The sequence below is a fragment of the Gobius niger genome, assembly GCF_951799975.1.
Source record: "Gobius niger genome assembly, chromosome: 5".
NCBI lineage: Eukaryota > Metazoa > Chordata > Actinopteri > Gobiiformes > Gobiidae > Gobius > Gobius niger.
In genome coordinates this window covers 33,964,768-33,980,776 of record NC_136856.1, presented here as the reverse complement: position 1 = coordinate 33,980,776, position 16,009 = coordinate 33,964,768, and the positions used below count along the sequence as shown (strand labels likewise).

At 46.3% G+C, this 16,009-nt stretch overlaps 1 protein-coding gene across 1 annotated transcript in view; it reads left to right on the top strand.

Annotated features, from left to right (window-relative positions):
- The window catches only part of LOC306963493 (uncharacterized protein), a gene marked incomplete at its 5' end in the record, with an annotated part of 80,248 nt that overhangs the window by 61,907 nt on the left and 2,332 nt on the right, over positions 1 to 16,009 (top strand). The window contains one exon of the mRNA XM_079557064.1: positions 15,464 to 15,610. Within this exon, the coding sequence (XP_079413190.1) occupies positions 15,464 to 15,610 (147 nt within the window). The remainder of the gene's footprint in view (positions 1 to 15,463; positions 15,611 to 16,009) is intronic.

Below are 16,009 nucleotides of genomic sequence, written 5' to 3'. Positions count from 1 at the left end.
TCACGCAAGGTTATAAAAGGTGTTTTGTCCGGAGGTAAGTGCAGAGCATCGACATGAGAATGTCATTTGTTTGCTGTCTGACGTTTCCTATTGGCTTCCTCAAGTTAAGAGCGCGCGCAGTTTTCAGAACGACTACTGAAAAGGCACTGCTGGGATTTGAACCCAGGATCTCCTGTTTACTAGACAGGCGCTTTGACCAACTAAGCCACAGCGCCACAAGACTGAGCACACGTTCCCATCGTTGAGTGAGTTAATACCAAGAAGTGGGCCGATTTCCCATTTTGCAGTTTCCAAATTAGCTCATACGTTCACCTTGCAGTGTCTTATGGCTAAACCCCAAGAAGCAAGGGTTCAATTGGCAATACTCTATCAACTACAGTGGACAATGGTCTTGATGTTGCGTTTTTGCAGTTAGTTTTGCTGGATTACTTTTAGTCCGATCGGTTCCGACTGCATTGGAATTATCTGTTCATGAGCATAAAGCGCATGAAATGCAACTGCTAAAAAAGACACTTTGGGAATTCAACAAATGAAATTGTCTGCTCTGCAGACATGCTCTTTGCTCAGCCAGGCCAACACACCACAATCTGTGTACCAATATCCCGTCACGCCAATTCTTTGAATCAAGAGGAGTACAATCAGTGGCCATCCAAAATAAGAGGGAAATGGCCTACCGTCCCTGGGTGGGCTCGAACCACCAACCTCTCGGTTAACAGCCGAACGCGCTGGCCGATTGCGCCACAGAGACATTGTGCTTGGCACTGTACATAGTTTTGACATCACATCTTTCATGAGTAAAGTTCATTTTAAGATTCCGGTTGAATTGGGCTTCCCACTAAAGTCATTGTGAGCCCCAGAGAGCTGCAAACTGTGGAGAATGAGGGCATCGATCCCTCTACTTCTCGCATGCTAAGCGAGCGCTCTACCATTTGAGCTAATTCCCCTCTGGTTGGTGCATCCAAAATGGTTACCGTCAGCTGTCATATTGTGCACCCATTAAATGATCAGTGGGTCCCCTGGCCCACTTGGCCCACTTCATCACGCAAGGTTATAAAAGGTCTTTTGTCCGGAGGTAAGTGCAGAGCATCGACATGAGAATGTCATTTGTTTGCTGTCTGACGTTTCCTATTGGCTTCCTCAAGTTAAGAGCGCGCGCAGTTTTCAGAACGACTACTGAAAAGGCACTGCTGGGATTTGAACCCAGGATCTCCTGTTTACTAGACAGGCGCTTTGACCAACTAAGCCACAGCGCCACAAGACTGAGCACACGTTCCCATCGTTGAGTGAGTTAATACCAAGAAGTGGGCCGATTTCCCATTTTGCAGTTTCCAAATTAGCTCATACGTTCACCTTGCAGTGTCTTATGCCAAAACCCCAAGAAGCAAGGGTTCAATTGGCAATACTCTATCAACTACAGTGGACAATGGTCTTGATGTTGCGTTTTTGCAGTTAGTTTTGCTGGATTACTTTTAGTCCGATCGGTTCCGACTGCATTGGAATTATCTGTTCATGAGCATAAAGCGCATGAAATGCAACTGCTAAAAAAGACACTTTGGGAATTCAACAAATGAAATTGTCTGCTCTGCAGACATGCTCTTTGCTCAGCCAGGCCAACACACCACAATCTGTGTACCAATATCCCGTCACGCCAATTCTTTGAATCAAGAGGAGTACAATCAGTGGCCATCCAAAATAAGAGGGGAATGGCCTACCGTCCCTGGATGGGCTCGAACCACCAACCTCTCGGTTAACAGCCGAACGCGCTGGCCGATTGCGCCACAGAGACACAGTGTTGATCACTGTACATACTTTGAACATCAAAACTTTCATGAGTCAAATTGATTTTTGGAATCCTGGCTGCCTTGGGCTTCTTGCTAAAGACATCGTGAGACCGAGACAGCTACAAACTGTGGAGAATGAGGGCATTGATCCCTCTACCTCTCGCATGCTAAGCGAGCGCTCTACCATTTGAGCTAATTCCCCTCTTCTTGGTGCATCCTAAAAGGTTCCCATCAGCTGTCTTTTTGTACACCCATTAAATGAACATTGGATCGCCTTCCCCACTTAATCACGCAAGGTTATAAAAGCTCAGTTCGGGCTTCTTCTTTTGTCTGGAGTTAAGTGCATTGACATGGGAACGTCATAGGTTTGCTGTCTAATGTTTCATCTCTCCGTCCTCAATTTCTGAGCATGCACAGTTTTTCAGAACAACTACTGAAAAGGCACTGCTGGGATTTGAACCCAGGATCTCCTGTTTACAAGACAGGCGCTTTGACCAACTAAGCCACAGCGCCACGAGACTGAGCACACGTTCCCATCGTTGAATGAGTTAATACCAAGAAGTGGGCCGATTTCCCATTTTGCAGTTTCCAAATTAGCTCATACGTTCACCTTGCAGTGTCTTTTGGCAAAACCCCACGAAGCATGGATTCAATTGGCAATGCTCTATCAACGACAGTTGAAAATGGTCTTGATGTTGCGCTTTTACAGTTAGTTTACCTGGGTTACTTTTAGTCCAATGCACTGGAATGATCTTTTCATGAGCATAAAGCACATGAAATGCAACTGCTAAAAAAAGACTTTTTCGGAATTCAGTACCTGACTTGTCCGCTGTGCAGACATGCTTTTTGGCCAGCCAGGCCACAACACCACAATCTGTGTTCCAATAGCGCGTCACGCCAATTCTTTGAATCAAGAGGAGTACAATCAGTGGCCATCCAAAATAAGAGGGAAATGGCCTACCGTCCCTGGGTGGGCTCGAACCACCAACCTCTCAGTTAACAGCCGAGCGCACTGGCCGATTGCGCCACAGAGACATTGTGCTTGGCACTGTACATACTTTTGACATCACATCTTTCATGAGTAAAGTTCATTTTAAGATTCCGGTTGAATTGGGCTTCCCACTAAAGTCATTGTGAGCCCCAGACAGCTGCAAACTGTGGAGAATGAGGGCATCGATCCCTCTACCTCTCGCATGCTAAGCGAGCGCTCTACCATTTGAGCTAATTCCCCTCTGGTTGGTGCATCCAAAATGGTTACCGTCAGCTGTCATATTGTGCACCCATTAAATGATGAGTGGGTCCCCTGGCCCACTTGGCCCACTTCATCACGCAAGGTTATAAAAGGTGTTTTGTCCGGAGGTAAGTGCAGAGCATCGACATGAGAATGTCATTTGTTTGCTGTCTGACGTTTCCTATTGGCTTCCTCAAGTTAAGAGCGCGCGCAGTTTTCAGAACGACTACTGAAAAGGCACTGCTGGGATTTGAACCCAGGATCTCCTGTTTACTAGACAGGCACTTTGACCAACTAAGCCACAGCGCCACAAGACTGAGCACACGTTCCCATCGTTGAGTGAGTTAATACCAAGAAGTGGGCCGATTTCCCATTTTGCAGTTTCCAAATTAGCTCATACGTTCACCTTGCAGTGTCTTATGGCTAAACCCCAAGAAGCAAGGGTTCAATTGGCAATACTCTATCAACTACAGTGGACAATGGTCTTGATGTTGCGTTTTTGCAGTTAGTTTTGCTGGATTACTTTTAGTCCGATCGGTTCCGACTGCATTGGAATTATCTGTTCATGAGCATAAAGCGCATGAAATGCAACTGCTAAAAAAGACACTTTGGGAATTCAACAAATGAAATTGTCTGCTCTGCAGACATGCTCTTTGCTCAGCCAGGCCAACACACCACAATCTGTGTACCAATATCCCGTCACGCCAATTCTTTGAATCAAGAGGAGTACAATCAGTGGCCATCCAAAATAAGAGGGGAATGGCCTACCGTCCCTGGATGGGCTCGAACCACCAACCTCTCGGTTAACAGCCGAACGCGCTGGCCGATTGCGCCACAGAGACACAGTGTTGATCACTGTACATACTTTGAACATCAAAACTTTCATGAGTCAAATTGATTTTTGGAATCCTGGCTGCCTTGGGCTTCTTGCTAAAGACATCGTGAGACCGAGACAGCTACAAACTGTGGAGAATGAGGGCATTGATCCCTCTACCTCTCGCATGCTAAGCGAGCGCTCTACCATTTGAGCTAATTCCCCTCTTCTTGGTGCATCCTAAAAGGTTCCCATCAGCTGTCTTTTTGTACACCCATTAAATGAACATTGGATCGCCTTCCCCACTTAATCACGCAAGGTTATAAAAGCTCAGTTCGGGCTTCTTCTTTTGTCTGGAGTTAAGTGCATTGACATGGGAACGTCATAGGTTTGCTGTCTAATTTTTCATCTCTCCGTCCTCAATTTCTGAGCATGCACAGTTTTTCAGAACAACTACTGAAAAGGCACTGCTGGGATTTGAACCCAGGATCTCCTGTTTACAAGACAGGCGCTTTGACCAACTAAGCCACAGCGCCACGAGACTGAGCACACGTTCCCATCGTTGAATGAGTTAATACCAAGAAGTGGGCCGATTTCCCATTTTGCAGTTTCCAAATTAGCTCATACGTTCACCTTGCAGTGTCTTTTGGCAAAACCCCACGAAGCATGGATTCAATTGGCAATGCTCTATCAACGACAGTTGAAAATGGTCTTGATGTTGCGCTTTTACAGTTAGTTTACCTGGGTTACTTTTAGTCCAATGCACTGGAATGATCTTTTCATGAGCATAAAGCACATGAAATGCAACTGCTAAAAAAAGACTTTTTCGGAATTCAGTACCTGACTTGTCCGCTGTGCAGACATGCTTTTTGGCCAGCCAGGCCACAACACCACAATCTGTGTTCCAATAGCGCGTCACGCCAATTCTTTGAATCAAGAGGAGTACAATCAGTGGCCATCCAAAATAAGAGGGAAATGGCCTACCGTCCCTGGGTGGGCTCGAACCACCAACCTCTCGGTTAACAGCCGAGCGCACTGGCCGATTGCGCCACAGAGACATTGTGCTTGGCACTGTACATACTTTTGACATCACATCTTTCATGAGTAAAGTTCATTTTAAGATTCCGGTTGAATTGGGCTTCCCACTAAAGTCATTGTGAGCCCCAGAGAGCTGCAAACTGTGGAGAATGAGGGCATCGATCCCTCTACCTCTCGCATGCTAAGCGAGCGCTCTACCATTTGAGCTAATTCCCCTCTGGTTGGTGCATCCAAAATGGTTACCGTCAGCTGTCATATTGTGCACCCATTAAATGATGAGTGGGTCCCCTGGCCCACTTGGCCCACTTCATCACGCAAGGTTATAAAAGGTGTTTTGTCCGGAGGTAAGTGCAGAGCATCGACATGAGAATGTCATTTGTTTGCTGTCTGACGTTTCCTATTGGCTTCCTCAAGTTAAGAGCGCGCGCAGTTTTCAGAACGACTACTGAAAAGGCACTGCTGGGATTTGAACCCAGGATCTCCTGTTTACTAGACAGGCGCTTTGACCAACTAAGCCACAGCGCCACAAGACTGAGCACACGTTCCCATCGTTGAGTGAGTTAATACCAAGAAGTGGGCCGATTTCCCATTTTGCAGTTTCCAAATTAGCTCATACGTTCACCTTGCAGTGTCTTATGGCTAAACCCCAAGAAGCAAGGGTTCAATTGGCAATACTCTATCAACTACAGTGGACAATGGTCTTGATGTTGCGTTTTTGCAGTTAGTTTTGCTGGATTACTTTTAGTCCGATCGGTTCCGACTGCATTGGAATTATCTGTTCATGAGCATAAAGCGCATGAAATGCAACTGCTAAAAAAGACACTTTGGGAATTCAACAAATGAAATTGTCTGCTCTGCAGACATGCTCTTTGCTCAGCCAGGCCAACACACCACAATCTGTGTACCAATATCCCGTCACGCCAATTCTTTGAATCAAGAGGAGTACAATCAGTGGCCATCCAAAATAAGAGGGAAATGGCCTACCGTCCCTGGGTGGGCTCGAACCACCAACCTCTCGGTTAACAGCCGAACGCGCTGGCCGATTGCGCCACAGAGACATTGTGCTTGGCACTGTACATAGTTTTGACATCACATCTTTCATGAGTAAAGTTCATTTTAAGATTCCGGTTGAATTGGGCTTCCCACTAAAGTCATTGTGAGCCCCAGAGAGCTGCAAACTGTGGAGAATGAGGGCATCGATCCCTCTACTTCTCGCATGCTAAGCGAGCGCTCTACCATTTGAGCTAATTCCCCTCTGGTTGGTGCATCCAAAATGGTTACCGTCAGCTGTCATATTGTGCACCCATTAAATGATCAGTGGGTCCCCTGGCCCACTTGGCCCACTTCATCACGCAAGGTTATAAAAGGTCTTTTGTCCGGAGGTAAGTGCAGAGCATCGACATGAGAATGTCATTTGTTTGCTGTCTGACGTTTCCTATTGGCTTCCTCAAGTTAAGAGCGCGCGCAGTTTTCAGAACGACTACTGAAAAGGCACTGCTGGGATTTGAACCCAGGATCTCCTGTTTACTAGACAGGCGCTTTGACCAACTAAGCCACAGCGCCACAAGACTGAGCACACGTTCCCATCGTTGAGTGAGTTAATACCAAGAAGTGGGCCGATTTCCCATTTTGCAGTTTCCAAATTAGCTCATACGTTCACCTTGCAGTGTCTTATGCCAAAACCCCAAGAAGCAAGGGTTCAATTGGCAATACTCTATCAACTACAGTGGACAATGGTCTTGATGTTGCGTTTTTGCAGTTAGTTTTGCTGGATTACTTTTAGTCCGATCGGTTCCGACTGCATTGGAATTATCTGTTCATGAGCATAAAGCGCATGAAATGCAACTGCTAAAAAAGACACTTTGGGAATTCAACAAATGAAATTGTCTGCTCTGCAGACATGCTCTTTGCTCAGCCAGGCCAACACACCACAATCTGTGTACCAATATCCCGTCACGCCAATTCTTTGAATCAAGAGGAGTACAATCAGTGGCCATCCAAAATAAGAGGGGAATGGCCTACCGTCCCTGGATGGGCTCGAACCACCAACCTCTCGGTTAACAGCCGAACGCGCTGGCCGATTGCGCCACAGAGACACAGTGTTGATCACTGTACATACTTTGAACATCAAAACTTTCATGAGTCAAATTGATTTTTGGAATCCTGGCTGCCTTGGGCTTCTTGCTAAAGACATCGTGAGACCGAGACAGCTACAAACTGTGGAGAATGAGGGCATTGATCCCTCTACCTCTCGCATGCTAAGCGAGCGCTCTACCATTTGAGCTAATTCCCCTCTTCTTGGTGCATCCTAAAAGGTTCCCATCAGCTGTCTTTTTGTACACCCATTAAATGAACATTGGATCGCCTTCCCCACTTAATCACGCAAGGTTATAAAAGCTCAGTTCGGGCTTCTTCTTTTGTCTGGAGTTAAGTGCATTGACATGGGAACGTCATAGGTTTGCTGTCTAATGTTTCATCTCTCCGTCCTCAATTTCTGAGCATGCACAGTTTTTCAGAACAACTACTGAAAAGGCACTGCTGGGATTTGAACCCAGGATCTCCTGTTTACAAGACAGGCGCTTTGACCAACTAAGCCACAGCGCCACGAGACTGAGCACACGTTCCCATCGTTGAATGAGTTAATACCAAGAAGTGGGCCGATTTCCCATTTTGCAGTTTCCAAATTAGCTCATACGTTCACCTTGCAGTGTCTTTTGGCAAAACCCCACGAATTATGGATTCAATTGGCAATGCTCTATCAACGACAGTTGAAAATGGTCTTGATGTTGCGCTTTTACAGTTAGTTTACCTGGGTTACTTTTAGTCCAATGCACTGGAATGATCTTTTCATGAGCATAAAGCACATGAAATGCAACTGCTAAAAAAAGACTTTTTCGGAATTCAGTACCTGACTTGTCCGCTGTGCAGACATGCTTTTTGGCCAGCCAGGCCACAACACCACAATCTGTGTTCCAATAGCGCGTCACGCCAATTCTTTGAATCAAGAGGAGTACAATCAGTGGCCATCCAAAATAAGAGGGAAATGGCCTACCGTCCCTGGGTGGGCTCGAACCACCAACCTCTCGGTTAACAGCCGAGCGCACTGGCCGATTGCGCCACAGAGACATTGTGCTTGGCACTGTACATACTTTTGACATCACATCTTTCATGAGTAAAGTTCATTTTAAGATTCCGGTTGAATTGGGCTTCCCACTAAAGTCATTGTGAGCCCCAGACAGCTGCAAACTGTGGAGAATGAGGGCATCGATCCCTCTACCTCTCGCATGCTAAGCGAGCGCTCTACCATTTGAGCTAATTCCCCTCTGGTTGGTGCATCCAAAATGGTTACCGTCAGCTGTCATATTGTGCACCCATTAAATGATGAGTGGGTCCCCTGGCCCACTTGGCCCACTTCATCACGCAAGGTTATAAAAGGTGTTTTGTCCGGAGGTAAGTGCAGAGCATCGACATGAGAATGTCATTTGTTTGCTGTCTGACGTTTCCTATTGGCTTCCTCAAGTTAAGAGCGCGCGCAGTTTTCAGAACGACTACTGAAAAGGCACTGCTGGGATTTGAACCCAGGATCTCCTGTTTACTAGACAGGCGCTTTGACCAACTAAGCCACAGCGCCACAAGACTGAGCACACGTTCCCATCGTTGAGTGAGTTAATACCAAGAAGTGGGCCGATTTCCCATTTTGCAGTTTCCAAATTAGCTCATACGTTCACCTTGCAGTGTCTTATGGCTAAACCCCAAGAAGCAAGGGTTCAATTGGCAATACTCTATCAACTACAGTGGACAATGGTCTTGATGTTGCGTTTTTGCAGTTAGTTTTGCTGGATTACTTTTAGTCCGATCGGTTCCGACTGCATTGGAATTATCTGTTCATGAGCATAAAGCGCATGAAATGCAACTGCTAAAAAAGACACTTTGGGAATTCAACAAATGAAATTGTCTGCTCTGCAGACATGCTCTTTGCTCAGCCAGGCCAACACACCACAATCTGTGTACCAATATCCCGTCACGCCAATTCTTTGAATCAAGAGGAGTACAATCAGTGGCCATCCAAAATAAGAGGGGAATGGCCTACCGTCCCTGGATGGGCTCGAACCACCAACCTCTCGGTTAACAGCCGAACGCGCTGGCCGATTGCGCCACAGAGACACAGTGTTGATCACTGTACATACTTTGAACATCAAAACTTTCATGAGTCAAATTGATTTTTGGAATCCTGGCTGCCTTGGGCTTCTTGCTAAAGACATCGTGAGACCGAGACAGCTACAAACTGTGGAGAATGAGGGCATTGATCCCTCTACCTCTCGCATGCTAAGCGAGCGCTCTACCATTTGAGCTAATTCCCCTCTTCTTGGTGCATCCTAAAAGGTTCCCATCAGCTGTCTTTTTGTACACCCATTAAATGAACATTGGATCGCCTTCCCCACTTAATCACGCAAGGTTATAAAAGCTCAGTTCGGGCTTCTTCTTTTGTCTGGAGTTAAGTGCATTGACATGGGAACGTCATAGGTTTGCTGTCTAATGTTTCATCTCTCCGTCCTCAATTTCTGAGCATGCACAGTTTTTCAGAACAACTACTGAAAAGGCACTGCTGGGATTTGAACCCAGGATCTCCTGTTTACAAGACAGGCGCTTTGACCAACTAAGCCACAGCGCCACGAGACTGAGCACACGTTCCCATCGTTGAATGAGTTAATACCAAGAAGTGGGCCGATTTCCCATTTTGCAGTTTCCAAATTAGCTCATACGTTCACCTTGCAGTGTCTTTTGGCAAAACCCCACGAAGCATGGATTCAATTGGCAATGCTCTATCAACGACAGTTGAAAATGGTCTTGATGTTGCGCTTTTACAGTTAGTTTACCTGGGTTACTTTTAGTCCAATGCACTGGAATGATCTTTTCATGAGCATAAAGCACATGAAATGCAACTGCTAAAAAAAGACTTTTTCGGAATTCAGTACCTGACTTGTCCGCTGTGCAGACATGCTTTTTGGCCAGCCAGGCCACAACACCACAATCTGTGTTCCAATAGCGCGTCACGCCAATTCTTTGAATCAAGAGGAGTACAATCAGTGGCCATCCAAAATAAGAGGGAAATGGCCTACCGTCCCTGGGTGGGCTCGAACCACCAACCTCTCGGTTAACAGCCGAGCGCACTGGCCGATTGCGCCACAGAGACATTGTGCTTGGCACTGTACATACTTTTGACATCACATCTTTCATGAGTAAAGTTCATTTTAAGATTCCGGTTGAATTGGGCTTCCCACTAAAGTCATTGTGAGCCCCAGAGAGCTGCAAACTGTGGAGAATGAGGGCATCGATCCCTCTACCTCTCGCATGCTAAGCGAGCGCTCTACCATTTGAGCTAATTCCCCTCTGGTTGGTGCATCCAAAATGGTTACCGTCAGCTGTCATATTGTGCACCCATTAAATGATGAGTGGGTCCCCTGGCCCACTTGGCCCACTTCATCACGCAAGGTTATAAAAGGTGTTTTGTCCGGAGGTAAGTGCAGAGCATCGACATGAGAATGTCATTTGTTGGCTGTCTGACGTTTCCTATTGGCTTCCTCAAGTTAAGAGCGCGCGCAGTTTTCAGAACGACTACTGAAAAGGCACTGCTGGGATTTGAACCCAGGATCTCCTGTTTACTAGACAGGCGCTTTGACCAACTAAGCCACAGCGCCACAAGACTGAGCACACGTTCCCATCGTTGAGTGAGTTAATACCAAGAAGTGGGCCGATTTCCCATTTTGCAGTTTCCAAATTAGCTCATACGTTCACCTTGCAGTGTCTTATGGCTAAACCCCAAGAAGCAAGGGTTCAATTGGCAATACTCTATCAACTACAGTGGACAATGGTCTTGATGTTGCGTTTTTGCAGTTAGTTTTGCTGGATTACTTTTAGTCCGATCGGTTCCGACTGCATTGGAATTATCTGTTCATGAGCATAAAGCGCATGAAATGCAACTGCTAAAAAAGACACTTTGGGAATTCAACAAATGAAATTGTCTGCTCTGCAGACATGCTCTTTGCTCAGCCAGGCCAACACACCACAATCTGTGTACCAATATCCCGTCACGCCAATTCTTTGAATCAAGAGGAGTACAATCAGTGGCCATCCAAAATAAGAGGGAAATGGCCTACCGTCCCTGGGTGGGCTCGAACCACCAACCTCTCGGTTAACAGCCGAACGCGCTGGCCGATTGCGCCACAGAGACACAGTGTTGATCACTGTACATACTTTGAACATCAAAACTTTCATGAGTCAAATTGATTTTTGGAATCCTGGCTGCCTTGGGCTTCTTGCTAAAGACATCGTGAGACCGAGACAGCTACAAACTGTGGAGAATGAGGGCATCGATCCCTCTACCTCTCGCATGCTAACCGAGCGCTCTACCATTTGAGCTAATTCCCCTCTTCTTGGTGCATCCTAAACGGTTCCCATCAGCTGTCATATTGTGCACCCATTAAATGAACATTGGATCACCTTCCCCACTTAATCACGCAAGGTTATAAAAGCTCAGTTCGGGCTTCTTCTTTTGTCTGGAGTTAAGTGCATTGACATGGGAACGTCATAGGTTTGCTGTCTAATGTTTCATCTCTCCGTCCTCAATTTCTGAGCATGCACAGTTTTTCAGAACAACTACTGAAAAGGCACTGCTGGGATTTGAACCCAGGATCTCCTGTTTACAAGACGGGCGCTTTGACCAACTAAGCCAGAGCGCCACGAGACTGAGCACACGTTCCCATCGTTGAATGAGTTAATACCAAGAAGTGGGCCGATTTCCCATTTTGCAGTTTCCAAATTAGCTCATACGTTCACCTTGCAGTGTCTTTTGGCAAAACCCCACGAAGCATGGATTCAATTGGCAATGCTCTACCAACGACAGTTTCAACGACAGTTGAAAATGGTCTTTATGTTGCGCTTTTACAGTTAGTTTACCTGGGTTACTTTTAGTCCAATGGGTTCCGACTGCACTGGAATGATCTTTTCATGAGCATAAAGCACATGAAATGCAACTGCTAAAAAAAGACTTTTTCGGAATTCAGTACCTGACTTGTCCGCTGTGCAGACATGCTTTTTGGCCAGCCAGGCCACAACACCACAATCTGTGTTCCAATATCGCGTCACGCCAATTCTTTGAATCAAGAGGAGTACAATCAGTGGCCATCCAAAATAAGAGGTAAATGGCCTACCGTCCCTGGGTGGGCTCGAACCACCAACCTCTCGGTTAACAGCCGAGCGCGCTGGCCGATTGCGCCACAGAGACATTGTGCTCGGCACTGTACATACTTTTGACATCACATCTTTCATGAGTAAAGTTCATTTTAAGATTCCGGTTGAATTGGGCTTCCCACTAAAGTCACTGTGAGCCCCAGAGAGCTGCAAACTGTGGAGAATGAGGGCATCGATCCCTCTACTTCTCACATGCTAAGCGAGCGCTCTACCATTTGAGCTAATTCCCCTCTGGTTGGTGCATCCAAAATGGTTACCGTCAGCTGTCATATTGTGCACCCATTAAATGATCAGTGGGTCCCCTGGCCCACTTGGCCCACTTCATCACGCAAGGTTATAAAAGGTCTTTTGTCCGGAGGTAAGTGCAGAGCATCGACATGAGAATGTCATTTGTTTGCTGTCTGACGTTTCCTATTGGCTTCCTCAAGTTAAGAGCGCGCGCAGTTTTCAGAACGACTACTGAAAAGGCACTGCTGGGATTTGAACCCAGGATCTCCTGTTTACTAGACAGGCGCTTTGACCAACTAAGCCACAGCGCCACAAGACTGAGCACACGTTCCCATCGTTGAGTGAGTTAATACCAAGAAGTGGGCCGATTTCCCATTTTGCAGTTTCCAAATTAGCTCATACGTTCACCTTGCAGTGTCTTATGGCAAAACCCCAAGAAGCAAGGGTTCAATTGGCAATACTCTATCAACTACAGTGGACAATGGTCTTGATGTTGCGTTTTTGCAGTTAGTTTTGCTGGATTACTTTTAGTCCGATCGGTTCCGACTGCATTGGAATTATCTGTTCATGAGCATAAAGCGCATGAAATGCAACTGCTAAAAAAGACACTTTGGGAATTCAACAAATGAAATTGTCTGCTCTGCAGACATGCTCTTTGCTCAGCCAGGCCAACACACCACAATCTGTGTACCAATATCCCGTCACGCCAATTCTTTGAATCAAGAGGAGTACAATCAGTGGCCATCCAAAATAAGAGGGGAAAGGCCTACCGTCCCTGGGTGGGCTCGAACCACCAACCTCTCGGTTAACAGCCGAACGCGCTGGCCGATTGCGCCACAGAGACACAGTGTTGATCACTGTACATACTTTGAACATCAAAACTTTCATGAGTCAAATTGATTTTTGGAATCCTGGCTGCCTTGGGCTTCTTGCTAAAGACATCGTGAGACCGAGACAGCTACAAACTGTGGAGAATGAGGGCATCGATCCCTCTACCTCTCGCATGCTAAGCGAGCGCTCTACCATTTGAGCTAATTCCCCTCTGGTTGGTGCATCCAAAATGGTTACCGTCAGCTGTCATATTGTGCACCCATTAAATGATGAGTGGGTCCCCTGGCCCACTTGGCCCACTTCATCACGCAAGGTTATAAAAGGTGTTTTGTCCGGAGGTAAGTGCAGAGCATCGACATGAGAATGTCATTTGTTTGCTGTCTGACGTTTCCTATTGGCTTCCTCAAGTTAAGAGCGCGCGCAGTTTTCAGAACGACTACTGAAAAGGCACTGCTGGGATTTGAACCTAGGATCTCCTGTTTACTAGACAGGCGCTTTGACCAACTAAGCCACAGCGCCACAAGACTGAGCACACGTTCCCATCGTTGAGTGAGTTAATACCAAGAAGTGGGCCGATTTCCCATTTTGCAGTTTCCAAATTAGCTCATACGTTCACCTTGCAGTGTCTTATGGCTAAACCCCAAGAAGCAAGGGTTCAATTGGCAATACTCTATCAACTACAGTGGACAATGGTCTTGATGTTGCGTTTTTGCAGTTAGTTTTGCTGGATTACTTTTAGTCCGATCGGTTCCGACTGCATTGGAATTATCTGTTCATGAGCATAAAGCGCATGAAATGCAACTGCTAAAAAAGACACTTTGGGAATTCAACAAATGAAATTGTCTGCTCTGCAGACATGCTCTTTGCTCAGCCAGGCCAACACACCACAATCTGTGTACCAATATCCCGTCACGCCAATTCTTTGAATCAAGAGGAGTACAATCAGTGGCCATCCAAAATAAGAGGGGAATGGCCTACCGTCCCTGGATGGGCTCAAACCACCAACCTCTCGGTTAACAGCCGAACGCGCTGGCCGATTGCGCCACAGAGACACAGTGTTGATCACTGTACATACTTTGAACATCAAAACTTTCATGAGTCAAATTGATTTTTGGAATCCTGGCTGCCTTGGGCTTCTTGCTAAAGACATCGTGAGACCGAGACAGCTACAAACTGTGGAGAATGAGGGCATTGATCCCTCTACCTCTCGCATGCTAAGCGAGCGCTCTACCATTTGAGCTAATTCCCCTCTTCTTGGTGCATCCTAAAAGGTTCCCATCAGCTGTCTTTTTGTACACCCATTAAATGAACATTGGATCGCCTTCCCCACTTAATCACGCAAGGTTATAAAAGCTCAGTTCGGGCTTCTTCTTTTGTCTGGAGTTAAGTGCATTGACATGGGAACGTCATAGGTTTGCTGTCTAATGTTTCATCTCTCCGTCCTCAATTTCTGAGCATGCACAGTTTTTCAGAACAACTACTGAAAAGGCACTGCTGGGATTTGAACCCAGGATCTCCTGTTTACAAGACAGGCGCTTTGACCAACTAAGCCACAGCGCCACGAGACTGAGCACACGTTCCCATCGTTGAATGAGTTAATACCAAGAAGTGGGCCGATTTCCCATTTTGCAGTTTCCAAATTAGCTCATACGTTCACCTTGCAGTGTCTTTTGGCAAAACCCCACGAAGCATGGATTCAATTGGCAATGCTCTACCAACGACAGTTTCAACGACAGTTGAAAATGGTCTTTATGTTGCGCTTTTACAGTTAGTTTACCTGGGTTACTTTTAGTCCAATGGGTTCCGACTGCACTGGAATGATCTTTTCATGAGCATAAAGCACATGAAATGCAACTGCTAAAAAAAGACTTTTTCGGAATTCAGTACCTGACTTGTCCGCTGTGCAGACATGCTTTTTGGCCAGCCAGGCCACAACACCACAATCTGTGTTCCAATAGCGCGTCACGCCAATTCTTTGAATCAAGAGGAGTACAATCAGTGGCCATCCAAAATAAGAGGGAAATGGCCTACCGTCCCTGGGTGGGCTCGAACCACCAACCTCTCGGTTAACAGCCGAGCGCGCTGGCCGATTGCGCCACAGAGACATTGTGCTTGGCACTGTACATACTTTTCACATCACATCTTTCATGAGTAAAGTTCATTTTAAGATTCCGGTTGAATTTGGCTTCCCACTAAAGTCATTGTGAGCCCCAGAGAGCTGCACACTGTGGAGAATGACGGCATCGATCCCTCTACCTCTCGCTTGCGCCTGCTGCATTCTGATTTTAGAGCAAAGTAAGCCCAAGTAAGCCCACAGGCAACCAATCAGCGCACGGCCTCATGCTCCCCTCGGGCCAATCACGTCGCGAGCTGGTGGGCTTACTTTCGACCAATCACGCTGCACCTCCCGGCTCCTTCATAAAGTCACGGAGGAAAGTGCGGAGATGTCATTCATCTGTCTGGACACCTTTAGCGATCGGTAAGTTTAAACATATTTACTTTTTTAACAGCTAAGTGTGTTAGACACGAAGGGTATCTTGTTGTTAGCAGCACATTAATGGTTGTTAGCAGCATGACATAGTTTTTGCGGAGAAAAACATCTATATTAACGATGCGTGGCGTCACTTCAATGCTTCCTAACGAGCTTTTTTATTACAAATATTGTGTTCATCACAAAGACAGTACATAATACTGACATTATCTGAGGTGTACATCCATGTTTTACCTGTTGGATGTGTGTTTTTAGCGCGCCTGAAGCGCCTAACGTAGCTACATGTATGCTGTAGTAATAATATTAATATGCATTATTTTCGTAATGTAATCTAGCACATTTAG